This window comes from Austrofundulus limnaeus, unplaced genomic scaffold, assembly GCF_001266775.1.
Source record: "Austrofundulus limnaeus strain Quisiro unplaced genomic scaffold, Austrofundulus_limnaeus-1.0 Scaffold1378, whole genome shotgun sequence".
In the NCBI taxonomy this organism is placed as follows: domain Eukaryota; kingdom Metazoa; phylum Chordata; class Actinopteri; order Cyprinodontiformes; family Rivulidae; genus Austrofundulus; species Austrofundulus limnaeus.
The window spans coordinates 3,859-30,584 of record NW_013953780.1 but is presented as its reverse complement, the minus strand read 5'-3'; the positions used below and the strand labels follow the sequence as shown (position 1 = coordinate 30,584).

The window sequence follows — 26,726 nt, the reverse complement described above, 5'->3', positions numbered from 1 at the left end:
CACTTTTTTTAATAGAAAAACATCAGGTTCTCCATTTGTTTGAGCTTTCTTGGCACTGAAATACGACACCAACCTTCAGCTCTTTGGATTTTCTCTTTTGACCTCAGATGTTTGGATCATAAACAAAAACTTTTATGACTCTTTGATCCTGCGTTTGACCCAACTRGCTGGTTGGTACAAAACAACCCGGCCGACTCGTTTCACTGAAACATTTTCTTTTCCTGCCTTCCTCAGCGCTGCCACGCTTGCGAGCAGCTCTGCGTATTATCTGAAGCGAAGGGAAGGAGACGGTCAGATTTTCCGTCTGACTTTAGATGTCTGCGCTGGTGGGGGTGGTGGGGGTGGAAGGCCGGGAGAGGAGAYGAGAGGCAGGGCCAAGGAGAGGGAGGGATGCAGAGCTGGAGCTGGGATGGGGGCTGGGATCAGAGAAATCCAGATGCAAGAGAGGACAAGAGGAAAACCAGACGGAGAAAAGGCCTCTGATGAGATGTGTGAAAAAAAAAAAAAAACACTTTTAGATAACTTTAGAAAAAAAATAAACATTTATTTTTTTAAACTGCATCATGAAGATTACGATTTTTCTTAAAAAGGAAGGATGTCAACTGGCTGCAGATCTGCTGAAAACATAAAAAGTTGTGCATCTTAACACTGATGTCATCCCCAACAGAAATATAGGTTTTAGATTAGTTTTATACTAATTCATCATTGATGCCCTTTATTTCCATTTTTTAAAAGTTTTTGTCAAATGTAGTGGTTCAGCTTTAAAATAAAAATATACTAATTAAAACTAAAACGTGCAGGTTGTTTGATAAAAGTGTGTCCTGACATTTTTTCATTCATTCTATTTTTTTACTGTTTTAACTTTTAGCTTTTTATTGGCTTGCTTTAACTTTAGCTTCTAAAGGCAGGATTCTTWAGCTTTTAGTTTTTCCTACCACTTTAAAAAGATGAGTTTTAGCTACAGTTTTATTGGTTTTAGTACCTACTGTTTTTAAGTTTTTAATTCAGGTTTTATTTTTTATTTATGCTTTTAATTACAGTTTTGATAAATCAAACTTTTAGCTTCTCATTTAGGTTCAGTTTTTACTTCCTGTTTTGTTATGTTAGCTTTTAGCTACATTTTTGTGAAGTTGACCTTCATCAAAAACTTTGATAACAGCATTTAGCTTGGGTTTTGTGTTTTAATTTAGGTTTTGAGTGTTAGCCTTTAGCTCAGGCTACCATTTTTTGCTACTATATTTGTGGCTTTAACTTTTAGCTACAGATTTATTTGTATACAGTTTCAGTAATGTTAGCATTTAGCTGGGATTTTGTGTTTTAATTTAGGTTTTGAGGGTTAGCTTTTAGCTCTTGTTGTAATCATTTTTGCTATAAGTTGCAGTTTAGCTAATTTTAACTCAGCTTCTTGGTTTATTTGCTACTGTYRTGGTGGCTTTAACTTTTAGCTAAAGCTTTGTTTAGATCAGTGTTTCCCAAGTTGGGGTCGGGACCCAAAGTGGGGTCCCGAAACATCAAGGTGGGGTCCTGAAAAGATTTTCTGAATTAATTACATTTTTGCCTTAGTTGTTACAAAGGATTGAGGTTGGTGTATTTAAAATGGTTTCATGTAGTATAAAAATATTGTCACTATGCCCATGTTTAGTTAACCTGATACAAATGTTTATCATCCAAAAATAGCTGGGAGCACAGGTCTCTGCTACTGTTATTTTTTGGTTCAAAAGCTGAAAAGTTTTGGAACCAGTGAACTTTGGTTCCCAAAGTTGGGCTTGGGACCCAATTATGGGTCATGAAGCACCTTGGATAATCTCCAGAAATCAATTTAAAGGGTAATAAAATAATTGCTGATGTAATATTTTCCCTATAACTATTACAAAAACACACAAAAATTATAAGTAATTATTTATATTTGTGTATAAGCTGTTTAGATTGTCAAAAAAAGCTTGTGTTTTTAGGGTTATTAACAAAGTTCGTGTCCTCYGACCAGTAATATTTGGGGTCACAAGGTTTTTGCCATGGATATTTTTTGGGTCATAAGATAAAAAGTTTGGGAACCACTGGTTTAGATCATCTCTTGGTTTTAAGCTTTAGCTATTATTTTTGCACTTTTTTAGCTTTTTTTGTTTTCTGTACTGGTGGCTTTAACTTGTTGCTATAGATTTATTTAGATAATCTTTTAGCTACAGTATCAATAATGTTTTATGTTTCAATTTAAACATTCCATCCATCTGTACCCGCTTATTCCTTTCTAGGGTCATGGGGGTCACTGGTGCCCATATCCASCAGTCACAGTGTGAGGGGCGGGGTTCACCCTGGACAGGTTGCAAGTGCATCACAGAGACAGAGACAAATGAGACAAACATACATTCACTCTTTAGGGACAATTTAGAGTTACCAATTAACCTAACGGTCATGTTTTTTCATAGGCATTTAAAGAATAATCTTAATAATTTTAGCTTTAAGTTAGGACTGTGCTGTATTTAACTTTTAGCTTCTAATTTAGCCTACTGGTTGTAGTTTTAGCTGCTATTTTTAGTTACTATTTGATTCCTTCTTGGTAACCAAGAGGAAACAACAATGGGGGTTGACAGATGAGAGAACCCAGCCCTCTTCAGAGCTCCACTCAAACGTACTTCACATTAGAAACACTTTAAACGGCTCATAAAGGGTTAAACTTCACATGTCTGAACTGGTATTTTAATATCTTTTACAACTTTTGTACAATGCCTTGTTTAAATTAAACTAAAATCTCTTGGTTGTTTCTCATTTGAGTCTTTCCAGAACGCTCTTACTCTCCGAACTTTCTCTAGATCAGGATTTTATTTTCGGTAAATAAATCCGAACACGCAATTTTTTGAGAAATATTTAAAAGTCAAACAGTGCTACAGTTTGATAACAGCCATTTAGAATTTAAAGATACGCTCCTCGCTGTCTCTTTCCTTGGTGATATGCTACAATTTTCCACGTGGTACCCTATAATTTGTCTGCAGCAGGTGGGCATGCAGCAGGCTTCTACCTAAACAATGCATGAAAAAGGCCCAAACGTCATAATGATCTACAATAAGTAATAGTGGCCTTATTGCAAAATACCAGTTAGACAGCAAGTCAGGAGACATTAAAGGAGAAAAAAAAATCAAAGAAATACCCCAACAGCAGCTTAAACAGGGTTGAAGAAAGTCCTCCAACACAATGATAGACGAGAGTGAGAGGCAGAGGGAGGGTTTGGCTTCGCTGGATTTGGATCAGAAAGACCTACAAGTAGGAACACGTGGACGAGGAGGCAGATGCTACGTGTTGGTGGCTGCAGCTCTGAGGCTTCAGGCCCGTTCACTTTGCTCTGCAAGCAGCCGGCTGCCTCGACTGGAGCTGATTATTCGGAGTCTTTAAAGGTGGCGATGCAGCAGCTGATGACAACTTTTTTCTGTAAAACCCAACAATAATTTGTGACTGAATTCATAACAGTCCAATCTTAGAAGAATAAAACTACCCAACTGCTTTTGATGTATAAGAAGTGTAAAATGAAATGAACTCAAAAGAAATACTAGACATGGGTTTTTACACTGTAAAAACAAGTGTGCATTGCCATGTAGCATGGCTTTGCCTGCAGCAGTGGACTTGCAGAATGAACTGTGACCAAGTTCAAATGTGATTTCTACACCAGCTTGTGCTTAAGTCAGCAGGTGTTTGTAATTAGGGTAATTGTGTGACAAGAAATTATTTGTTCATAGATGGAACTGAACCGTGATCTCTCGCATGAAAGCCCATAGTGTTGACCGTGAGACCACTGGAGCTGTGGCAGAAGGCACTGCCACAGGTTGGTTTGTACGTGTGCAGAAAGAGGCCACATTGCCAATGCAATCATTGACACTAAACTGCGATTTATTACAGCAATAGAGCAATYTTAGGGCAATATTAACGTAAAACATCAACTATAAGTTGTGCAGGCACCAAAAGGCATAGCCATCATTTGGCACAGGAGCTTTACAGATATAAATGATAATGGCAGCTGTAGGACAAAATATTCAGGAGGAGAAGCCAAAGTGGAGATGACTTGGATGGGAAATGAATCACAATAGTGTGAATTGCATTGGATGCAACGCACATTGATTAAAGCTGACGCCAAGTGGCTCGTTTGTGGTCATCGTCGTAACAACACACCTGTGTCTCTCGCTTCCTGGCGTCCGAAGATGACAGTGGCAGACTGAAAAATGAGCCTCAGACAAACAGTCGCTGAGTGAAAACTTAAATTTTTTGTGTAGAAATTCTTGAGACGTGAGTGGTGGTCAGATTTATGATGTTGAACAGTGGTTCCCAAAGTTGGGGTTGGGATCCCTCTGTGGGTCATAAAACATCAAGGTCAGGTCGTATTAAGAATTTCAAAATTAATTCCATTTAAAAATGACGACTAACATATTTTTTGTTTTTGCCATAGTTGCTATGAAGGAGCATSTAGTTCCTTCACTTAACTATAGATAAAAGTAGCATAGAGACTATTTTTATCCTGCCCTTGTTTATTTGACCTGAAACCAATGTTTATCACCCAAACATAATTAGGGTTACAGACCTCTGCTACTGTTTCTTTTGTGGGTCAAAAGCCAAAAAATTTGGGAACCAGTGATGCAGAAGATGTGATAAGTTAAAATAACTATTCATCAGATTTTAAAGAGGAAAGATGAGCTAAAAACATGTCTTAATATGAATTTCATGGCTTCACTTCTCACAAACATGTTTTTGTTCATTAGTTCTTCTACAAAAGAAGAGCTGTCATGTTGTCATCGTGAAATTCCTTTTTAAACAAGGGTCAGAATAACACAACCTGATTTATCTTTAGCTCCAGGAACGCACAGATTTTCTTTCTTTTAGTTGGCAAAGTGTGAAGGTTCATTATTATTGCACTCGTTTCACACACAGACGGATTTCCAGTGATTGCTTTCTTAGGCGATGGCGACAGTTCTGGATTATTTCTGACACCTAATGTTTCYCAGCACACGCCGTATCCGACAGGCAGACAGGATAAAGCATCAGAAGAGAGCTGAAATGTCACAAACTCATTCTGTTTGCTTCCACCCAAACCACCGGTCTGAACTCCATATATTATAGATTGCAGCAGCTTGAATCCAACACAAACACCAGAAAATTACCGGTTCTATTTAAACACTGTCCTGTGAGCCCGAGTTTCGCTTCAGTCACAGAGAGACACTCTGATTTGCACTGATCAAATTCACTTTTACACCTCGAAGAAATGGACAAACAGACAAAAATAATTTATTTCTCTCTTTCTTTGGTCTTCTTCAAAGTGTTCTCTCTCAGTCAAACACAGGAATTCTCTGTTTTTATTACATCCACACACCATGAAGCATATGATAAACTGTCTGTTTWATTCTGGGCTTGATTAGACCTTAATTTTGTCCTCTGGGGTCATTTAAAACAATTTGTTCATAAAAAAGCTGCCGTAGCACTTCCCTGTGCAGCCTGAGTCACTTCCTGCAGGACTAATGTCATTTATGTTGGATCATTTTCACCACGTGAAACTGATTTATAGGATAAAGTTTATCTGAGCAGCTTGCAGATGTCAATCAACTTTGGTCTTTTCTCTTACTAACCCTAACTCTCACTGGGCATCAAGTGTCATTGGTAACTCGAGATTGTGTAAAAGCTGTYGAAAAAGATGAACAAAACCACTGATTTATGCATATTTGTAACCACACAACCAGCTCTTATCATGACGAAAAGAAGAAACTAAAATGCATGTTTTAAAAAATTCATATTTCTATGAGCTGCTATGATTGTCTCTTTTTATCTGGATCAGCCATAAAAGAAGTTGTGATTTGCATGTCGTCCCTCGTTGGCAGCTTGGGAAATCTGCAGCTTCTTTAGGTTCATCATGTAAAAAAGAAAAAAAAAAGACAGCAGCAAAGAGTAAATGAGGTCAGATTGGAGCTCTCTGTAGTTGTCGAAGTTGCAACGTGTCCACAGTGGAATGAGACTGTTTTGTGGATCTGCCAGATTTTTTTCTCTCTCTCTCTCCTCCTTCCTCCATCTCTAACATCATGATGTCTCCTAAACCCAGATTGTTGTAATTTCTGTTCCTGTTGCTCCAGGAATACTGAAAAAATCTTTAGTGAAAGTAAAAACACATGTTTAAAATCAGAGATGTGCTAACTTTTCATAAAGAATCGTGAAAATATGGAACAAGAGTTTGTGTGGAGTTTTATTTAAAAGTGGAAACAATCTTTTCCAGTTTGGGGCAAATGCTTGATGTAAAAACATCTAAATAAACTTTAATAAACAGTAACATGAGAAGATTCCCTCTCAAGAACGGACAGAAGCGTTTTAGATGATCTCCAACTTTGTGCGTAATTTCTGTGCGTAAAAGGCGCACGCTCCATTTACAGAGCTYAACATTCGTTTTCTTTTGCCATTTAGAGGAATTAAACACAACAACGTCCCTCTGAGGTGGCACCAAATGATCCCAGGATTTAATAAAGCTGCACATTTATTCTATCCAAAGCATTTAAAGCCTCACAAAACGCGTCACCGCAAGTCCTAATTAAGAAAAATCCAGTCAAAAGACGTCTGATTGCTGCAGAGCCGGCGCGTTAAATGATGGTTTTTCTYTATCATCCACGTTTGAGCTGGAACTAAGACGGCCCCCACAATCATCTCACACGAAGGAGGGACCCTGAGACTCCCAACACGCACGAGCTATCTGCTGCTGCAGAGGACCTCCCCAAAAAAACTTTCGGCCGTATAAAAGCCAAGCGAAGCCATTTGTTTAAGGCAGTAGGGAGTTTCTGCTAGGGTCTGGATTGGAGTTACGCACAGACCGGACCCTGCCCTGTATGAGTGCCGTCTGAGGAGGAAAAAAGAGGATTCCCTTTGCCACAAAGAATCTACATGTCTAATATTTAGACATGTTCAGCTTTGTGGATATTCGGTTAGCGCTGCTGCTCAGCGCGGCGGTGCTTCTYGCGAGAGGTCAAGGCGAGGATGATAGTAAGTATCAAACTGAAAAATATTTTTCTTTCTTTCTTTTTTCTTTTTTTTGGGTGGAACTCTCAGGATGTGGACAATCCGGTGAGCAGGATGCTGGAACTGCTTGATGTTTGACTCCACCTGGCAGAGTTGGTGAAAGCTGTTTTTTTTAAATGAGCTTTCTTTTTTTATGGAGATCTGGAGGTTAAAAAAACTGGATTTTATTTTTCTCCATATTGTTTTTTTTTTTTCCTTGCCTGGCGTGCAGACACATGCCCAGCAGTGTGCGTCCTGCTGCTGGAGAGCAGACCTGAGGGGAACAGCTGCATTCTCTCTGATGCGCAGAGGCAGGACATTTGGCTTTAATTAGAGACMTAAAAAAACAGTTTTGCTTTAAAAAGGAATCGTTTTGGTTTAGTCTGGACTGGAATCCTTTGTTATTATTATTAWTATTATTTTAGATTTAGAAAGTTTGCGCCAGAAAAGAAAACCCTAAACGCACCAACAACTATCAGATAGGCCTTTAATGTGTGTTAAATTCATAAAAAGCTGAAGGTTTTTAAGTGTTCACGATGATAAGCGTTTAAGTTTTAACTTTTGGGGGAAAAGATGACAATGGAAAAATCGCTTCAGTCTGACGTCGACAGTGAAAAAGGCTCGTCTAGACGTCAATTAATCACRATCCTGAGGAGGGCACTGGAAGCCTTCTTCTGTAGCGCAGCAGTGCCACCCTGTGGCCAAACCTGGAACTACATCTTTACAGCTCAAACTTCTGAGGTCCGAACTCAAACCCCCAAATGTGTTCAGTTCTTTTGTAATTTGTCTTTAAAAAGCTAAAAAGCTTAAATACTACTAATAATAATCAGTACACTATAACTGTCTTTGCATTCAGAGCTCTGACAAGTTGATTTTCACCAACATAAAATGGATTTAAATCTCTTCTTTTACACAAATAAGTCAGCAAACATGATTATGATGTATATGTTCGTCACCAAAATCCCTGTTTGTGACGTTAAGCAGAGCCAGAGCCAAAGGGTGGACCCGAGGGGGCCCCTGACCCGAATCTGGGCCATCAAAACTCAAGAAAGTGACGCATTTTAAAGGACTCATCGAGTAGAATAAAACTAATTATACTGGCAGAACTTAAATATAGTTTACTGGTTTATTCTCTCGTTTTTTGTGTGTGATTTTGTTAGTTTTATTTCGCTGCATTTTAGCCTCCCATCCAAAACTTTATCCACTCTAATTAAACTCCTAAAAGTGTTACCAGCTGTGAAGCAGCAAAACACTTTTTTAAGTGCTAACTTTTATACTTATAAAACATACATGTTTTACTTGTTTATTAGGTTATAGCCAAAAAAAAAAACAAAATTGAAAACAAAAGTAWTAAAGAATTTATGAGCTGACCTTTTAGAAACACGTCATTTTTGCTGTAAACTGCTGTTGTTTCAGGAGTTTTATCAACTATTTTAAAACAACATAGGCAACTATTTGTTCATTAAAGGTCACATGAACAAAGTGAGTCTTAGTTTGAGATGGAAGTTACAAGAATAAGAAACTTAGTGGTGTTGCTGGTGGCCATCTTGAGAAGCAGGACTATGTTGCTCTGAGTGAAAACAATCACCTGGATCAGCTGCTACACCTGAGCAGAACAAATCCAAACATGGTTCTGCACATTAAAGCTAAACCTTTACACATTCAGGTCACTCTTTTTCCTCTTCTTTCACCTCAAATTCTCCCAACTCATCCCGATTTTTTTATTTGTTTGTTTTTTTTTTCCAGGTCCATTTGCCAGCTGCACATTAGACGGCCAGTTGTACAACGACAAGGATGTATGGAAACCAGAACCCTGCCAGATCTGTATTTGTGACAAAGGTAGCATCATGTGCGACGAGGTGATCTGCGAGGACACCACGGACTGTGAGGATCCCTACATCCCAGATGGAGAGTGCTGTCCCGTCTGCGGCGACCCCGATGGTACACCCCACCTGTTTTTTTTTTTTTCAATATTGTCCTCGTGCCACCTCATTAGCCTCCTCCCTCTCCGTCTTTGGTCATCTCTGAGGCCACACGTGGACTCGAAGCTCTCAGCCCTCCTGCCTGCTTATGGATTTAATCTTATATTACGCTTGGATTCAAGTCGTTTTCATGAGATTTTGTTTCAAATATGGGATTATACCTGCTGTTGGATGGAATCTGCCATACTAAAACATTGAAATATTTTTTTTCACACACAGAACAAYGACTGATTTCTAAATACTTTCTATTTGCTTTTAATAGAGTGCATTTCCTGTTTTCGTCTCATTTAAAAAATATCTTAAATTAAGATGCATAATTTCTGTTAACAGTTGTGTTTCTGTCTAACCTTTCAGTGCCTCAGGGGCCAGAGACAGAGCCAGGGAATGGAGAGGTATTTCAGCTTTTTTTAATCTCATAAAATCTCAAAATTCTTATGAGAAAACCTCCTAAACTTGAGGATAATTGCAGCTCGTTGTAACTCCGTTTTTCCATCTGATCCCAGGTCTTGAAAGGACCCACCGGCCCCAGAGGAGATCCGGTAGGTTCTGGTTTACTCAACATGTTATTTTCTGTTTTTCAACCCTTTTGTAYCTCATGAAGCTGACAGCAGCTTCAGTTTTTTATAAATGTTTTTGAGCTTAGAGGACAAAAAAGGTGCAATTTTCAAAACGTTTTACCATCTTTTGCACAATTCATGCAAAACAGTATTTTGACTGTTTTTGAATGTGGTTGTGTTCGTTGGCGCTTGTTAAAATGACAGATTTTGCTTTTGATGCGTGCAACCAGTTAGCATTTAAACATGAAAACATGTGCCTAGAACCTGAGCAGACATAACCCCAGAGAGTGACCTGAYTAATGAGGTCAATGTGACGTAACTTTCAGTCAGGTCAGAAGGTCAGCGAGAGGTCAAAGGTCATCAATGACATCAATAAAAAACAAACAAACATGAAATCAGAGTTTTTTTCTTTCTAACCTTTTAAAGATCTGCTTTAATGTCTGAAATAAACAGCAAATATTCTGCATAAATGTTAGAGACTAACACCACTAACTGATCATCTGGACCTGGTCCGCTGCAGGGTTATCCTGGTCTTCCCGGCAATGATGGAATCCCTGGACAGCCTGGAATCCCCGGCCCACCCGGCCCCCCTGGACCCCCTGGCCTTGGCGGAGTAAGAGACACACAATTCAGCTTTGATCCAAACATTATGTCACAAAAATCTTCAAACTTTGACTCAACTCAGTGGACCCCTCAGGGGCTGGTTCTGGTTCTGGTTCTTCTGAACCAGGAAGTAACAGAAAACCTGTGGGCGTGTTTGTGTTTCAGTAATGAGAGTGCAAACAGTTCCAGGTTTAAGGGGTCAACCAGCTCAGTTTATTTAACTCAGTCCATGAGGTCTAATAAATATTAGCCTAATAAATAAATTGGTTTATTTTTGGGACTGATTTCTGGTTTCCTCTCCTTACAGAACTTCTCTCCTCAAATGAGCTACTCAGACCCCTCAAAGTCCAGCGGCCCCGCTGTCCCCGGCCCAATGGTTCGAAGGCTTCTCTCTCTGAATGTGCCAATATGCCTAATTTAAAACAAATAAATGAATAAACAAGTTTTTTTTCCCCCTGCTTTCATCCACAGGGTCCTATGGGTCCCCGTGGACCTCCCGGACCTTCTGGCTACTCTGTAAGCYTTTTATTTTCTCTCTGTGAGCCCATTTAAACCCTTTAAATCCTCCCCTTAGTTCAATTTGAAGCATTTTCTCACATTAAAAGTCTAATATAAAGAAAATGTTGCAATGATGTGTTTGTCTCTTTATCCATCAGGGCCCTCAGGGTATCCCTGGACCCGCCGGAGAGCCCGGTGAGCCTGGAGCTTCTGTGAGTATACGTGATGATTTATTTGATAACAGAAGCTAATCACAGCTGTTAGAAAAGATGATTAAAAGTAAATATTCACAGTTTTACAGCTAATCTTATTTTTTGTGTGTGTGTATTTAGGGTCCTATGGGTCCTCGTGGTCCAATTGGTCCTCCTGGAAAGAATGGAGATGATGTAAGTGATTTATTATCCTTTTTTTTAATCCATCTCTGACTGTTTATGTCTTTCTGAAAAGAACAGCTGGAACTTCTTTCTTGAATCGAATATGTCTTGGTTTTAAAACTCTCATCAGCTCAGTTCTGGTTCTAACCTTTTTTTATTGTGTGTTTTTTTAAAAGGGTGAGCCCGGCAAGGCTGGACGCCCCGGTGAGCGCGGAGCCGCCGGCCCTCAGGTGATCCTCCTTCCCAGAGTTTTGTTCAGTCTTGTTTACTCGGCGGTTGTTTGTCACCGAATCAAACCCGGTCCTTTCCTCCGCAGGGCGCTCGTGGATTCCCAGGAACTCCAGGACTCCCCGGCATCAAGGGACACAGAGTGAGTGTCGGGACAAATCCTCAACCACGAGCTCCGTGACTCGACGTGACGATGATGATTTGATTGTGTTTTTGCCCTGCAGGGTTTCAACGGTCTGGATGGAGCCAAGGGAGACAGCGGACCCGCTGGTCCCAAGGTGAGCTGAAACCAAAAAAACCTCATCAGGAAGTCCTCAGACGCCACAAAGCTGACTTTGATCTGTGCGTCTGTGTTTGTCTGCAGGGAGAGCCCGGTGCTAACGGAGAGAACGGCATCCCCGGTGCCATGGTACGTTTTGTCTCTTGCTTTCCTCTAAAGCAAAACCACTTTTTTTTAATTTCACAACAAGCATTTGATGATTCAGTCACGTTAAAACTGTGGTTTCTTCTCGTCTTCTGTAGGGAGCTCGTGGTCTCCCCGGCGAGAGAGGCCGCCCTGGACCTCCCGGACCTTCTGTAAGCCCCTCGTTTGTCTCCCTGCAYTCTCAACCGTCCACTGAAACACGACACAAATGTTGTCCGCTGGTTTTTATTTCGGACGTGCTCACAGTGTCCTCTGTCCTCTGCAGGGCGCTCGTGGTAACGATGGCAACACCGGTCCTGCTGGTCCTCCTGTAAGGCGTCTGCTTTTTGCTCTTTAAACAGCATTTTCAAACATTCGGTGCAGAACATCTAACACCGTCTTGTGTTTTCATATTCAGGGACCCACCGGACCCGCCGGTCCCCCCGGATTCCCCGGTGGTGCTGGTGCTAAGGTATCAAAACCTTTAATATCAAAGAAAGCTGTCAAGGCTGAGAAAAGGTGTCCCTTTTTATGGTTCCATCCAATCACATTCACATGCCAGGATTTTATAACCGTTGCATCAGATCTGACTTTTCTGTAAGAATGCGACAGAATAAAACCGTTCTGTGACGATTCATCTTGGGTTTCGGTATGAAAAGATCAAATTTTAGTAACGGTGCAAAATCTGACCGGATGCGGTTCAGATGGTCCTTCCTGCCACCAGGTGGCATCATCAGACTTCTCATGGCACCATTTTCAAATCTCGCTTTGAATTCGAACATTCTGAAGAGTTTTTTTTGCAAACCACCAATAAACGATAGAAGAAGAAGAAACGTCCTGTTGCTGTCACCTGTGCTGCAGTCACACCTGTCTGTGTTACAGAGCAACACAAAGAGCTTTAATGACAGATAAAACAGCACAAATGGCGACACACTGATGTTAAACATGTGTGTTTGTTTTTAATTTAAGATATAAAAGGTAAAAACTCACCTGTTGAATTTAATCCGTTTTTGTTATTTTGTCTTTCATTTTGTTCAAGTGTTGTGTATTTTTAATCCACTACAGACGTCACACATGATTTAAAAAGAGCGGTTTTCTCTAACGTCGTTGTTTCTTTTCGCAGGGTGAGACCGGTCCCGCTGGAGGCCGTGGATCTGAGGGACCCCAGGGAGCCCGTGGTGAGCCCGGTAACCCTGGACCTGCTGGACCCGCCGGACCTGCTGTGAGTACACACTTGTTTTTCTTCTTCTAGCCTCGTTTTTACTTGTCTACGTGAGTAAAAGTAACAAATACTTCTTTTTAAAAAACATTTTTTATGATTTTTTTTCCAACAGGGTACTCCTGGATCCGATGGTCAGCCTGGTGCTAAGGGCTCTCCTGTAAGTGCCCGACACTTTAATCCTGTTCGTTCTTTACAAAGACTCTGTTGCTGCATCACAAACTCTCCTCGCCGCAGGGTGCTGCTGGTATCTCTGGTGCTCCTGGTTTCCCCGGCGCTCGTGGTCCTGCTGGAGCCCAGGGAGCTGTCGGTGCTCCCGGTCCCAAGGGTAACAACGTGAGTGATGCGTTTTTATTGATCATCCGAGAAGAAACGGAAATAAAACTTACATTGAACGCGTGGTTCTCTGCCTACAGGGTGACCCCGGACCCTCTGGTCCTAAGGGAGAGGCCGGTGCCAAGGGCGAGCCTGTAAGTTTCAGTTTACGTTGATAAAAAAATAAAAAATAAAAATGAGCCACTTTGTGTGGTGGGAGACTACAAGAGGGCGACCGTTTTCTTTGTTTTCCAGGGACCCGCTGGAATCCAGGGACTTCCTGGTCCCTCTGGAGAGGAAGGAAAGAGAGGACCTCGTGGAGAGCCTGGTGGTGCTGGACCCCGTGGACCCCCTGGAGAGCGTGTATGACACCTCATTTTCTTCTTCTTCTCCAGTTTCATCAGGTCARCATGTTTTACGTGACATGTCTGTGTGTCTGGTTTTAGGGTGGCCCTGGTGCTCGTGGTTTCCCTGGTGCTGATGGAGGCGCTGGTGGAAAGGTGAGCTGAAGCGCTTGCTTCCCTCCTAACATGTCATGAAAAAAGCAGGAGGTGCTTATTATTCTAATTTTTCTTTCTTAGCTATAAATAAAAAAAAAGAAAAACTAAAATTAAAGTTTGGTTGTGACAATATCAATGAAAGGATATTTTTAAGTGTTAAATTTATGCTTGTGAGCKCTTTGAGGGACCATTTTCAAACGTAATCAAGCACCCGTGAGTCCAATCGGTCCTCAACCTCATCAGAAGCAAAGATTTTAGGCTCCTGGATGAGCAACCAAATCAAAACAAATCCAATCAGTTTTCTATTCTCCTCTGCCACTTGTTAGCATGACGTGCATTAGCTGCTTTCATCAAATARGATTAATTCAAGTCACGTTCCTGATCTCTAACAGGGTGCCCCTGGAGAGCGTGGTGCCCCTGGACCAATCGGACCTCAAGGAGCCACCGGTGAGTCCGGAAGCCCTGGTGCTCCTGGCGCTCCCGGATCCAAGGTGAGTTCTGCCAACAAACTGTAACGTTTCTGTTTGAGAAAATCCACCTTCTTTGACTGAACGTCACACTTCCCGTTCCTCTCAGGGTGTGACTGGTAGCCCCGGAAGCCCRGGCCCCGACGGCAAAGTTGGACCTGGTGTAAGTATTTATAGGGTTCTTCTCGGCTTGACAATAAAACAACGATATCAAAAAGAAAACTCTGAATTCGAGCGAGTTTAGCAGCCTTGTATCATTGGAATCCTTTTATTTCACATTCTGGCTGTTCTTGTAGTGATATTTTCTCCCAACAGGGGATTAAACTGTTCATGTCAGGAAGTTTTAAAATAAAAAAAGACCCTTCWAAGAAGCTGCAGGATCTTCCTGTCAGAAGTTAAAGCTGCTGAAGCTGGAGAGAATCYACTAAAAATGGTCCTCTCTTCGATCATCTGCAGGGTGCTCCTGGACAAGACGGTCGCCCCGGACCTCCTGGCCCCGCCGGATCCAGAGGACAGCCCGGAGTTATGGGATTCCCCGGACCCAAGGGAGCTGCTGTGAGTCCATGAAAGCTTTTATTCTTGGGTTTAGTTAGAGCTCTGCGTGGAAACAGATAAAGTGTGACTGTTTTTTGTTTCTGACAGGGTGACAGTGGTAAGCCCGGTGAGCGAGGACCTGCTGGTGCTGTTGGCTCTGTTGTAAGTAAATTTAAAAAAAAGCGTTTATGTCCAGATTAAAAGCAACAAAAAAAACCTTTGATAACTGAGTCATACTTTTACTCTTAGGGTGCTCCTGGCAAAGATGGTGATGTTGGTGCTCCCGGACCTTCTGGCCCTGCTGTAAGTCCTTCACCTGTCTTCACTGAGGGTCAGTGACGAATTTCAATGTTTCTCACGGTTTGGTTTCGATGCCTCGTTCCAGGGACCCGCTGGAGAGAAGGGAGAACAGGGACCTGCTGGTGCTCCTGGATTCCAGGTGAGTTTGTAAATTAACCCAACAGAACATTGGCTCAGTTTACATAATGCAAATTTACTTGTTAAACTTACATCTTTTAACTTGTGTTCAGGGACTTCCTGGACCCCAAGGAGCTACTGGTGAGACTGGCAAGCCTGGTGAGCAGGTATGAGTCCCGATGGTTGCTTCTTATACGTTCAGACTCTTCAGGTTCAGTGCAAATATATGTCAGAGAAAATTAGATTTARGTACAATAAAGCAATGAAGGTCATAAAAGGAACATCGTAATGACCCCGCCTCCTCTGTTCAGGGAATTCCTGGTGAGGCTGGACCCCCTGGCCCAGCTGGACCCAGAGTGAGTATCTTCAAACCGAGTTTTGAGGCTGTTCTGCTGATCAGTTGAGAGAACAAACTGATGGGTTTTTTTTTCTTTTCCTGCAGGGTGATAGAGGCCATCCTGGTGAGCGAGGTGGAAATGGCGCCGCTGGTCCCACCGGACCTCGTGGTGCTCCTGGACCTTCTGGTAACGACGGACCTAAGGTGTGTTTTAAAAGAAAAATTAGGTCGAATGTCAATGTCTACTTCGGTCTGGTAGAGCTGTCAGGTAGAAATGAAATTGCACCTGTTCGGCCAAAATTGCACCCAGTTTTTATTATTAATTATTTTGTTAAAACATGTAGAACTTTACATTCAGGGTTAGGGGCTGGAAGGTTGGTTAGGATTTTGCAAAACCTAAAAAAAAATTCAATAATCCCAATAATGACAGTAAATTTCTTCTTCTGTTTAGATTACWTTTGTTTTGTTTGGTGCTACAGATAAAAATTCACAATCTGCAACAGAGCGGTGCAATGAAAATCCAATCATTTTTACATTTATTATGTTTTACAATGCTGTTATATTGTCGTAATTGACTTTAAACAATAAACAAAACATCTAACTGTTCAAAATTAATATGACTTCCTGAAATGACAAATCAAATGCTACAGCATTGGTACCAGTTCTTCATGGTGATGCTGGTCTCACATGGGTAGACACGTTTCACACAAAACAAAACCATTGATTGTTATTATTTAAAATGCAAAAACAAGACCATGAAAAACTGCATTGTCTACAGCTCTGGCATCTATACTTATACTAATATGTTTAACTGGAACAATGTATTTTATTTATACAAAAACAAAGTGTGCAGGGGAGTAGGCGGGGCTTAAAACCCCACATCCCTTATGCACAGACTCTGGTTCCAAAAAAATCCAACATGGCAGCTCCCACAAACCAGGTCCTGCTGGTGTTAATTAAGAGAAATCTGGAGACATTTGCTTGATTAAAGTTACAGTTTGTGTTTTATTCACAGGCTCTTTATATGATAAACTAGAAACAAGACCAAAATGTGGAATTTGAAGCAAGAAAGTTGAACCCAAATCTGCCCCCTGTTGGCAGGCTACAGTATATACATACAACATGGCAGCGCCCATACTGTACAATGAAAATAAACAAGTCGTCCATCTTTATTTACAATTAATTACAAATATTTGAACTTAAACTAACTCTCSATTCATTTGTCAAATCTAGATTAGCCTTCCCGTGGAACCCGTCTTAATATTTATTATTATTATTATTTTGTAATTGTGCAGGGAGAGCCTGGTGCTGCTGGTGCCCCCGGTGGTGTCGGACCCCCTGGTATGCAGGGAATGCCTGGTGAGAGAGGAGCTGGTGGTATGCCTGGAGCCAAGGGAGAAAGAGTGAGAATCACAACGAAATTACACAAAATCCTTCAATAGCCTTAAGGAGTTGAAATCCCATTTTAAAAACCATTTCTCTGTGTTTAGGGAGACGCTGGTGCAAAGGGAGCTGATGGCGCCGCTGGCAAAGATGGCGTTCGTGGTTTGACTGGTGCTATCGGAGTCCCTGGACCTCCTGGTGGTCAGGGTGAGAAGGTAAGGCCCCCTTAAAATACATAAAATAATAATTTGKTTCTAATTTTTATCTTTTTCTAAAGTTATTTTTGGACTGTTTCATGACCATCCGACTTCCTTTCTTCTACTTCTGGTTTTAGGGTGAGCCTGGTGCTGCTGGCATTGTTGGACCTTCTGGTTCTCGTGGTGCCCCTGTAAGCCTTTTTTTTAACTCAAAGCCTAAATAAAAATCTAAATGAAAAACAAGAAACATGCATTTTACTGTTAAAAAGAGTGAGCTCACCTTCAYAAAATGACCTTACTGTTGACCCCAACAGGGCGAGCGTGGAGAGACCGGACCTGCTGGACCCGCTGGATTTGCAGGACCTCCTGTAAGTAGATTTAAAAAAAAATCTACTGCACCAACCAGATGACCAAAGACTTGAGTTTTGAAAACATGAACTTTTTTTTATCCTTTTAAATCAGGGTGCTGATGGTCAGCCTGGTGCTAAGGGAGAGACTGGTGACACTGGACCCAAGGGAGATGCTGGTGCTCCTGGACCTGTTGGACCTGTTGGAGCTGCTGGTCCTCAGGTTGGTTGGTCAACAAACAACATAAAATAAAATCACCTAAATGTTGATAATGATATTACCTCAAGGTGTAACATATTTTAAAAACTGGATGAAATGTTTCTGTCTGCAGGGACCTGCTGGCCCATCTGGACCCAAAGGTGCTCGTGGTGGTGCTGGATCCCCTGTGAGTACTTATTAACAATTTAAAAATTTGCAGCATTAAATAGCAATGAAAGAAAAAGTAAATCTTTAACATGACATATTTTACTGCAGGATGCATATTTTACACACACAGTATGGATGTTTTTAGGGTTAAATTAGTAGTATTATACATGAACAAATACAGTAAGCACATTTATGTATATATACCACCCACACACACCCACACACACAACTTTATGGATAATTTTTAGGGTTAAATTTATAGTATTATGCATTAATTGGGAAAATAATTTACTTTAGTTTTTCAATGTAAATTTGACAGAAACAATTTACAAAAGTGCAAATTTTAGAGATTGTCGATTTCAGAAAACTAAACTGATGTAGATCAAATTGTGCGTGTGTACCTGGCTTTGTTTTAGTGTTGACACCAGCTTCTGCAGAGAGGTGTTCTCCTCCTCCAGCTCTGTGTAATCCTGAAGAAGCCGTGACTCCCGAAACTTGTACTCCCTGATCTCCTCTTGCATTCGACTCCGCTGCAGCTCCAACATTTCATGACTCTGCTGAGACAGCGCAAAGAAAAAAGATGAAGCTGAATGCATTCATGCCAAGGCACTGGGAGGAGGTACAAGTTCATCTGTACCTCCCTGAGCTCCTGCAGCAGCATACTCAGGTGCTCATTGTGAGCCTGTGTGTTGGAGGCAGTGGTCCGGCTGTGCTTGAGCTCAGATTGGAGCTCCAGAAGGCGTCCCATAAAGTAGGCCTCCTTGGTGGCAGACTCTTGTAGTAGGGCCTCCTCATTGGTTTCCCCATCCTCGGCAACCTTACGCTGGGTAGAGTAAGCCTGACCAAATGCCTGAACAAAACAAGAGAGTAGAGCAATGAGGGTCTAACACATTTTATAACTAATACTTTAAACATTTCCATTTGATAATGAATGTGTTCATTGAGGCCTTTCATTAAATAAAGCCAGCCATGCACTGGATTGCATCCAGGTATCCATCACTATTGTCTGTAAACAGGCCATTGTACTTTATACCACATCTCCATCAAATTCAATGCAGCTCAAACAGAAAAACCAGTATAGCTTTAATGATATGTACATGTTGTGTCAGAATGATTTTTTAAATTGGGGATTTCATCAAGAAAAATAAAGCAGTGAATGAACAAGTTGTTTTACATCACCTACTGAGGAGTAAAAGGTGATGAGTCTGATTTCTGTTACATGATGATCTAACCAGTCTCAATGAAATCCTCCTCATTTCTTTGAGCCTGGTTAGATCACCAAAGTGTTCATCAATGACATAAAAACTTTACCATTTTGTTTTGTCATGGACTGATAATATCATAGACAGGTCATGGTCATGGTTTTGACACAATGTTTATAAAAGTAATATGACCGATGACAGTTTTTTTTTAGTTCTATATGTTGTTGTAATCCTTTTAGAAATGTTTACACAACACTGAATTAAAATATTCACATTTTATGATATTTTATTCTTGTTTTATTTGWCACAGTATTCAACGAAAAACATAACCAAAATCAAACCATTACATGTTACTGTCCCTACACATCCAGYTGACAAAGATTATCAGTTTTTAGGACGTGTAAACTTTGCTTTGTACAATAATGAAATCTTGGCGTTTGTGACTACTTTACTAAAATATATGTTCAACCATATTTAAAATCCCTGTTAAAGCCCAACCRTCAATATTTTACTTAAAGGCCAGATATATCCCTTTTTCAAAATTCCTGGTGATTCTCATAAATTTCCAATAATCTCTATGAAAAATGTCCAACTTTAAGCATTTCTGAAAATTTGAAACCTAACAGCAAAATATTTTAAAGACAAAAATAAACGTGAACACAATTTTAATCTTTCTTTAGGAAAGCAGTAAAAAAAACTGTGGTAATGAGAAATTTTTGTAAAATGTTTCACAGAACCAGCTGCAGAACTGCTTGAAAGGACAGTACTGTATGTGTGAGGCTGTTCTTCTTTAAACTGAAGTTTATAGTTAAGGAATCAAAAGAGACAAAAGCATTGATGTCTAAAGGAGAGTTTTGCTGTTCCAACTCTCCTTCACACACTGTAAATACAGAACAGAAAGAATAAACATCCAACAGGCCATCATCACAAAAGCAATGGAAGGCAAAAAAGTGTGTTCAGTAAATCCAAAACCTGCTTTATCTGATACTAGGGGTGAAAAAATACATTGATCCATATCACAATATCAATGAAATGATTCAGTTATATTGAGGCAAAACAAAAACATTGATCCACATTGTGTGAGGTATGGCGGTGAGCTTGGACTCAAGATGCAGGCACGACACAAGGAATCAAACTAAACAACTTAATAAAGTAAAAAGCTGATGTGGTGGCATGCATAAATAAATAAATAANTAAATAAAATAAAAAAAAACCACATTTTCTTTGCATACTCTGTCAGAAATTAGTAGTTTTGCACTTGAATGCAACAAATTTTCAAATTTGATTACTTGGAGCTCCGTACAATGACAATAAAGGCATCAATCAATCAATCAATCAATCAATCAATCAATCAATCAATCAATCAATCAATCAATCAATCAATCAATCAATAACCAACTTTCTTTTTAGATTTGCAACATTTGCAATAAATAACATCTTGTCAGTAATGCTTTTATTTGTGATTCTTTATAGGGTGCTACTGGTTTCCCCGGACCTGCRGGCAGAGTTGGACCCCCCGGCCCCCCTGTGAGTTCCATAAGGAAAAGATCTGATGAGTAAATTCAAACGGATCCTCAACGGTTTTTGTCTCATCGTAACTTTTTTGTTGTATTTTTCAGGGAGCTGCTGGACCCCCCGGACCCGTCGGACCCGTTGGAAAGGATGGCGCAAGAGGAAACCGTGGTGAGACTGGCCCTGCTGGTCGCCCTGGTGAGGCTGGTGCTGCTGGAGCCCCAGGACCTGCTGGAGAGAAGGGTTCTCCTGGCTCTGATGGAGCTGCTGTAAGTGATTTGATTACTTTTTTTTTTATTGGGCTGTTGTCATCCCACTGACCTCTCCATGTCTTCATACAGGGTGCCCCTGGTATCCCTGGACCCCAAGGTATCGCTGGACAGCGCGGTATTGTAGGRAGCCCCGGACAGCGTGGAGAGCGTGGTTTCTCTGGTCTTCCTGGACCTTCTGTGAGTGTTTGAGTCCAAAGCTTCATTTAGTCTCAAAACATTCTGCTTCTCTACTCTGGGAGACAAACAAAATTATAAAATATTTGCTTTCATTGAGCTTTCTTGTTTTTCTTCAGGGTGAGCCTGGAAAGCAGGGACCTTCCGGCCCCGTTGGTGAGCGCGGACCCCCTGGACCTGCTGGACCCCCCGGTCTGTCTGGTGCTCCTGGAGAGGCTGGCCGTGAGGTACGCCGTGTCCGCCTGCTGTTCATTTAGCTCATTGTGAGACTGATTCTATTAGTCAGACATAATCAACACAGCGACAACTCTGCTCCTCCACAGGGATCTCAAGGTCATGATGGTGCCCCCGGTCGTGACGGATCCCCTGGCCCCAAGGTAGACCCTTTCTGCTGGACTTGTTTCATCTTATTTAGATCCAAAGTTATGGCTAAACATCAAGCGTCCTCCAAATGTCTCTAAAATGAGACTTTAGCTGTCTGGATTTGTCTCACCGGGTGTGTGCTTCCTTAGGGAGACCGTGGTGAGAGTGGTATGCCTGGACCCCCTGGAGCTCCTGGTGCTCCTGGACCCCCTGGAGGTGTTGGCCCCTCTGGCAAGACTGGTGATCGCGGAGAGAGTGTAAGCCTCCTCCTGCTTCATACACTTTTTTTTTTTTTAAATCAAAATGAATAAAACGTGGAAGTGAATCTTTTTACAGTAACCTCTTTCTTTTTCCTTCTTTAGGGTCCTGCTGGTCCCACTGGTCCCTCTGGCATTGCTGGACCTCGTGGCGCTCTTGTACGTTTTCAGCAATTTTACTGCACAAAAGTCTCAAATAAAACTGTTGGGTGCAAYCGCGTGACGACACATGTGGGTTTGTTCAGGGCCCTGCCGGAGCTAAGGGAGACAGAGGAGAGAGCGGTGAGGCTGGAGAGAGAGGACACAAGGGACACAGAGGACTCAGTGGCCAGCCCGGTCTGCCTGGACCTGCTGTAAGTGACCTGCCATTCTTTAAAAAACATTAAAGTGGCACACATTCCCAGCACTGARATCTTCTCCCACTTGTAGGGACCTGCTGGAGAGAGAGGACCCGCTGGTGCCTCCGGACCTGCTGGACCCAGAGTAAGTTTAACTGTTATTTAATGAGTAGTGCTAGCATTTAGCAAAATTAGCTAATTCTACAGAGTTTGCACCGTTCATCCACATACTGAAGTTATTTGGTAAAAAAATAGATTTTCACAAATCTACCATGAGGAAGACTTTTAAAGAGTGTAATTACTTGACAAACGGACATTTTTAGGAGTGATTTTGCAGTCTACTTTTGTCACATTTGCTAATAACTCCCACAACAAATACAACAACACAGATGGTTTACTGAGAAACTGAAAAAATGTTGAACAATGTCAACGAAAAACAAGCTACAATTGGTTGGAAAAACAATGTTCCTGCTTTTTCCAAGTCTTCTTCATGTTTGTGCCACCTGCTGGCCTAAATTAGGTATTACACCTTGGTTTTCCTTTCTCATTTGAACAAATGGGAAACAAATCTGTATAAAAATATCTGGAGTTGTGTAATCAAGATATTACTTTTTAGAAATAAAAATAATAATTTTTGCAATAGACAGATGTGATTGTGCATGCCTTCCATTTTTTAGTCGCACAGTGTCAGTTAAAGGCTAACCTAGTGGACTGATCATTTGTTTTTTGTCCTTATAGGGACCCTCTGGAAACCATGGTGCCGCTGGTAAGGATGGTGCAAACGGTATGCCTGGACCAATCGGACCCCCTGGACCTCGTGGTCGCAACGGAGAGATGGGACCTGCTGTATGTACCGCTCCTCTTTTTAAAATGCTCCTCATCCAACGCCTGCTGTATATTTGGAATTCTAAAATTCTAAAAATTTGTTTCAAAACAGGGTCCTCCAGGACCCCCCGGACTCCCCGGACCTCCTGGCTCTCCCGGCAGCGGATACGACTTCATCAGCCAGCCCCTTCAGGAGAAGGGTCCCGATCCCCTCCGTGGGGGCTACCGCGCTGACGACCCCAACATGATGCGCGATCGCGACAGTGAGGTAGACACCACCCTGAAGACCCTGACCCAGAAGGTCGAGAGCATCCGCAGCCCCGACGGTTCCCAGAAGAGCCCAGCCCGCATGTGCCGCGACCTGAGGATGTGCCACCCCGAGTGGGAGAGCGGTGAGTCCCGGTTTTCATACGCGAAACCTCCGGCTAAAGATGAGCTCAGCTTGAAACTCTTTAATGCTCCTCCATCACAGGCACCTACTGGGTTGACCCCAACCAGGGCTCTTCTCTGGACGCCATCCAGGTCCACTGCAACATGGAGACTGGCGAGACTTGCGTCTACCCCGCCGAGACCAGCATCCCCATGAAGAACTGGTACAGCAGCAAGAACATCAGAGAGAAGAAGCACGTCTGGTTCAGCGAGTCCATGACCGGTGGATTCCAGGTGAGAGCCTCACGAGAACCTCAGGTTTCGTTCAAACTGTCCCGTCAGGAAGTGACATCACGCTTTGCTTCTCTCCGTCCCGCAGTTCCAGTACGGCAGRAACGAGGCTGATCCCGAGGACGTCAACATCCAGATTTCCTTCATGCGCCTGATGTCCAACCAGGCTTCACAGAACATCACATATCACTGCAAGAACAGCATTGCCTACATGGATTCTGCCACCGGCAACCTGAAGAAGGCTCTGCTCCTTCAGGGCTCCAACGACATCGAGATCAGAGCCGAGGGCAACAGCCGCTTCACATACAGCGTCAGCGAGGACGGCTGCACGGTAAGTTCGCTTTCCTGCTTGCTCCGGAGCTTCCGGTTCCATCCCATTCACATTTCCACAGCGGTATTTGTACAAATATTCACAAGTTTTTCTGTTTTTTTCTCCTCAGTCACACACTGGCTCATGGGGCAAGACAGTCATCGACTATAAGACAACGAAAACAACCCGACTGCCCATCATTGACATTGCTCCTATGGATGTTGGTGCACCTGATCAGGAATTTGGCGTCGAAGTTGGCCCTGTTTGCTTCTTGTAAAAAAATGAAAGAAACATGGACATGACATTGTTGTTTTTTTTTCTAGCAGTCATCTCTAAACCTCTTTTTTTCCCCTCCTCCTTTGCAATCAAAACTCATTTGGRTGCCATTGGTCCACACGCTTAAAACCACTCTGCTGAAGACGGTGTTTATGTTTTTTTTCCATCATAAGATTTTTGGGGACTGCTACTTTGAACCACAAGGACACTTTAAAAGAAAAAAATAATCTTTTGTTTCCACTGGCAACTAGAAAATAATGTATACTGGTTTAAAAATTTCCCCATGGACATTGTGAAAAACAACAAAAAGAATCAATGAAAAGGTGACTTTTGCCATTTTCGACCACTGCAGAAGGACATTGAAAACAACAAATGATATGTACCATTTTTCTGGTGTTAAATAAATTGTAAAAAGTGTGAAGTGTCTTGTGGATCTAAATTCATCAAACAAATCAAAGACCAACAACAAAAAGCAAGACAAAGAAGCTCACCTTGTTACACGTAGATGGCTACCTCATAGTCACCCCCAATTGTTTTCAATGAAAATGGTGTATTTGTACACGAAAAAACGTCTTTCGGGGAAGAATTAAAACATTTAAAGGTGCTATTACCAACTCAGTGAGGTCCAGTTATTGGTATTTGATGCTCGAACTTTCACTCTCATACTGTAATGATTGCCACTCATGCCTGCAGAACGTTGGTGCTACAGAATTGACTTGTCTATGCAGTGCAATTGTTTTCTTCTTAAGTGTTGTCAACAGAGGTTCTCTAAGAAAGCTGGTTGTTGCAGATGCAATGCATTTGTAGATATAAGCACTCCATTTCAGTAATATTTCCCTGCTCASGTTTCGCTGTTGATATTTTATCCGTTTCCACCCCCCCGTGGAAAACCCCCTCTTCACTATGACCCAAAAACAACCCAACCTATCACACGTCTCCCAGTTTGTTTATGTTGTTTGTTGATGTCTTTTCGCAAAAGTGTTTCTTAAAATATAAATTGAAGCAGACCAACTTTCATGGTTTTAAAAGAGAGATTCTGTACTRATTTTGTACATGTATAATAAATCGAGATGTTTTTAATTATTTTTGGGTGCTGAAATAAAGCATGTGAAGTGGTCTACTCCAGTGGCAGAGTTTTCACTGTCCTGTTTGGCAACTGTTGGAAAAAAAAACTTTAATGATTCTTACTGTGTGTGTTTATATTTAGGTAGCGAGGCTTTATGTTTATGTTTGGAAATCAGCAGTTTCCACGGCAGTTCTTACTAAATACAGTTCTGTTAAGCAGCAGTGAAAACAAGGCCGTCTAAGACTTTATATTAGCTTTTAGTTGAGCTTTCTGCACACACACGACTCGACTCAAGTGCTTCCGAGTTTCAAAAACAGCCGAATCTTYTTTGAGAGCTCAGCTTATCTTTAGGAGAGGACCTGCTCCATTATTGTCTGTATCGGACCCTCATAAACCTYTTCAGGGTCACAGGGAGGCCGGTGTTTATCCCAGTGATCAGTGGGTGAAAGCTCGGATAGATCGCCGGTTCATCACTGGGTCAACCAGGAGGCAYACAGACCTGAGGTCGGTCAAGTTTTTGGACCGTCAGAAGAAACAGGTGCACCTGAACAAATCTCAACGTCTGCTCMGGGAGAAACATCTGAACTCTGAAARAGAAAAGGTCAACCCAGGATCCAAACCTTCGGCCCACTTTCTAACCACGACACCTCCAAACAACCTGTCTGAATTCAATAAAAATACCCAGGTGACCTCTTGTGGAAATCTGGTGCAACAGCACCATCATCCCACAGAAGATGAAAAAAAGTAACATTTTATTCTAACCCACCAGTAAAGGATGTTTTTGTGTGTCTGTGTGTCTCATGGATGGAGTTTATTGAAACTTACATTAGGTGAACGTCTACATCTGTTTATCATTTGGAGTCAAACGGATTAAAAATATTTGGTCGCCAATTGATCTTAAAAAACAGAAAAATGGCAACAATTAAGGTTATTTTACAGATACTGYTGTWAAATTAGCTGTGGTAGTAGCTGAGACTGACTCCCAACTCATTCTGAGTGCTAGCAGATTATTCAGGAATTGTGTTATTTTAAAGCAATTTTGTGTGGCAGTAGTTGAAAGTCATTCAAAACAAATAACCCAGGTGCATGTGGTCTTTGCATAAAACTTTAAAACCATTTTTTATAACTGATAGTTTGAAAAGTTTGACTCTAACAACCAAAAGGTCTGCCCCACTGTCCAAAAGGCAAACCAACTAACCAAACTAACCAAACTAACCCTAACCTAACCCTAACAAAACCAAAGGCAAGGCTAACCTGTTAAATAGGGTTAAATAGAAAAACAGCTTACAAAAAACAGATAAAAACTGCACACTATTCACTTATTTATTTCAAAGAAATCAAAAGAATAATAAAACACACTTGCCTCACTGCTAAAATAGAAGCAAACAAACACTCAGTGCATCAAAAACACTTGATCCATTGTTTTACTTCCTGTAAACACAAAGAACACAAGAATCATGAAAAATGTTGAAAAGATTGAAGTCAGTGCTTTTTTTTTTTTTTACCTTGGCAAAGTGTCGCTGTAGGGATCCCTGTGAGGAGAGAGGAAAAATGAAATTATTATTAAAAACATCTGGCAGAAACACTGAATCGAAACTGAAAGTTTAATAATTAATATTGACTAAAAACTAAGGAGGACTGAAACTGACATAATTAAAAATAAAAGCAGAAATATATAAATATATAAAGTTTTAGAATTTAATAGATCTTAATATTTATTTTTAAAACTTAGATT

General features: G+C 41.4%; 3 protein-coding genes across 3 annotated transcripts in view; 1 reads left to right on the top strand and 2 right to left on the bottom strand.

The window, feature by feature from the left end:
* The window catches only part of LOC106535182 (protein bicaudal D homolog 1), a gene marked incomplete at its 5' end in the record, with an annotated part of 42,835 nt that extends 24,249 nt beyond the window's left edge, over positions 1-18,586 (bottom strand). Inside the window, 2 exon segments of the mRNA XM_014032124.1 lie at positions 18,138-18,293; positions 18,374-18,586. Coding sequence (XP_013887578.1) covers positions 18,138-18,293; positions 18,374-18,586 — 369 coding nt within the window.
* col1a1b (collagen, type I, alpha 1b) lies at positions 6,780-25,045 on the top strand. The gene is made up of 51 exons (XM_014032123.1): positions 6,780-6,993; positions 8,755-8,949; positions 9,345-9,382; positions 9,494-9,529; positions 10,068-10,160; positions 10,458-10,526; positions 10,622-10,666; positions 10,807-10,860; positions 10,981-11,034; positions 11,199-11,252; positions 11,339-11,392; positions 11,475-11,528; positions 11,615-11,659; positions 11,773-11,826; positions 11,940-11,984; positions 12,072-12,125; positions 12,777-12,875; positions 12,988-13,032; positions 13,110-13,208; positions 13,289-13,342; positions 13,443-13,550; positions 13,634-13,687; positions 14,080-14,178; positions 14,264-14,317; positions 14,611-14,709; positions 14,797-14,850; positions 14,938-14,991; positions 15,074-15,127; positions 15,219-15,272; positions 15,417-15,461; positions 15,548-15,646; positions 16,738-16,845; positions 16,933-17,040; positions 17,160-17,213; positions 17,337-17,390; positions 17,485-17,592; positions 17,702-17,755; positions 20,412-20,465; positions 20,558-20,719; positions 20,792-20,899; positions 21,016-21,123; positions 21,220-21,273; positions 21,409-21,516; positions 21,622-21,675; positions 21,762-21,869; positions 21,946-21,999; positions 22,593-22,700; positions 22,792-23,071; positions 23,152-23,342; positions 23,428-23,670; positions 23,780-25,045. The coding sequence occupies exons 1-51, from the start codon at positions 6,912-6,914 to the stop codon at positions 23,924-23,926; spliced, it is 4,362 nt and encodes a 1,453-aa protein (XP_013887577.1). The 5' UTR covers positions 6,780-6,911; the 3' UTR covers positions 23,927-25,045.
* A 1,255-nt stretch (positions 25,046-26,300) lies between these two features.
* sgca (sarcoglycan, alpha) overlaps positions 26,301-26,726 on the bottom strand; it is a 4,253-nt gene continuing 3,827 nt past the window's right edge. The window contains exons 10-11 of the mRNA XM_014032122.1: positions 26,497-26,523; positions 26,301-26,422 (exon numbers count right to left, since the gene is read on the bottom strand). Coding sequence (XP_013887576.1) covers positions 26,416-26,422; positions 26,497-26,523 — 34 coding nt within the window. The 3' untranslated portion in view covers positions 26,301-26,415. The remainder of the gene's footprint in view (positions 26,423-26,496; positions 26,524-26,726) is intronic.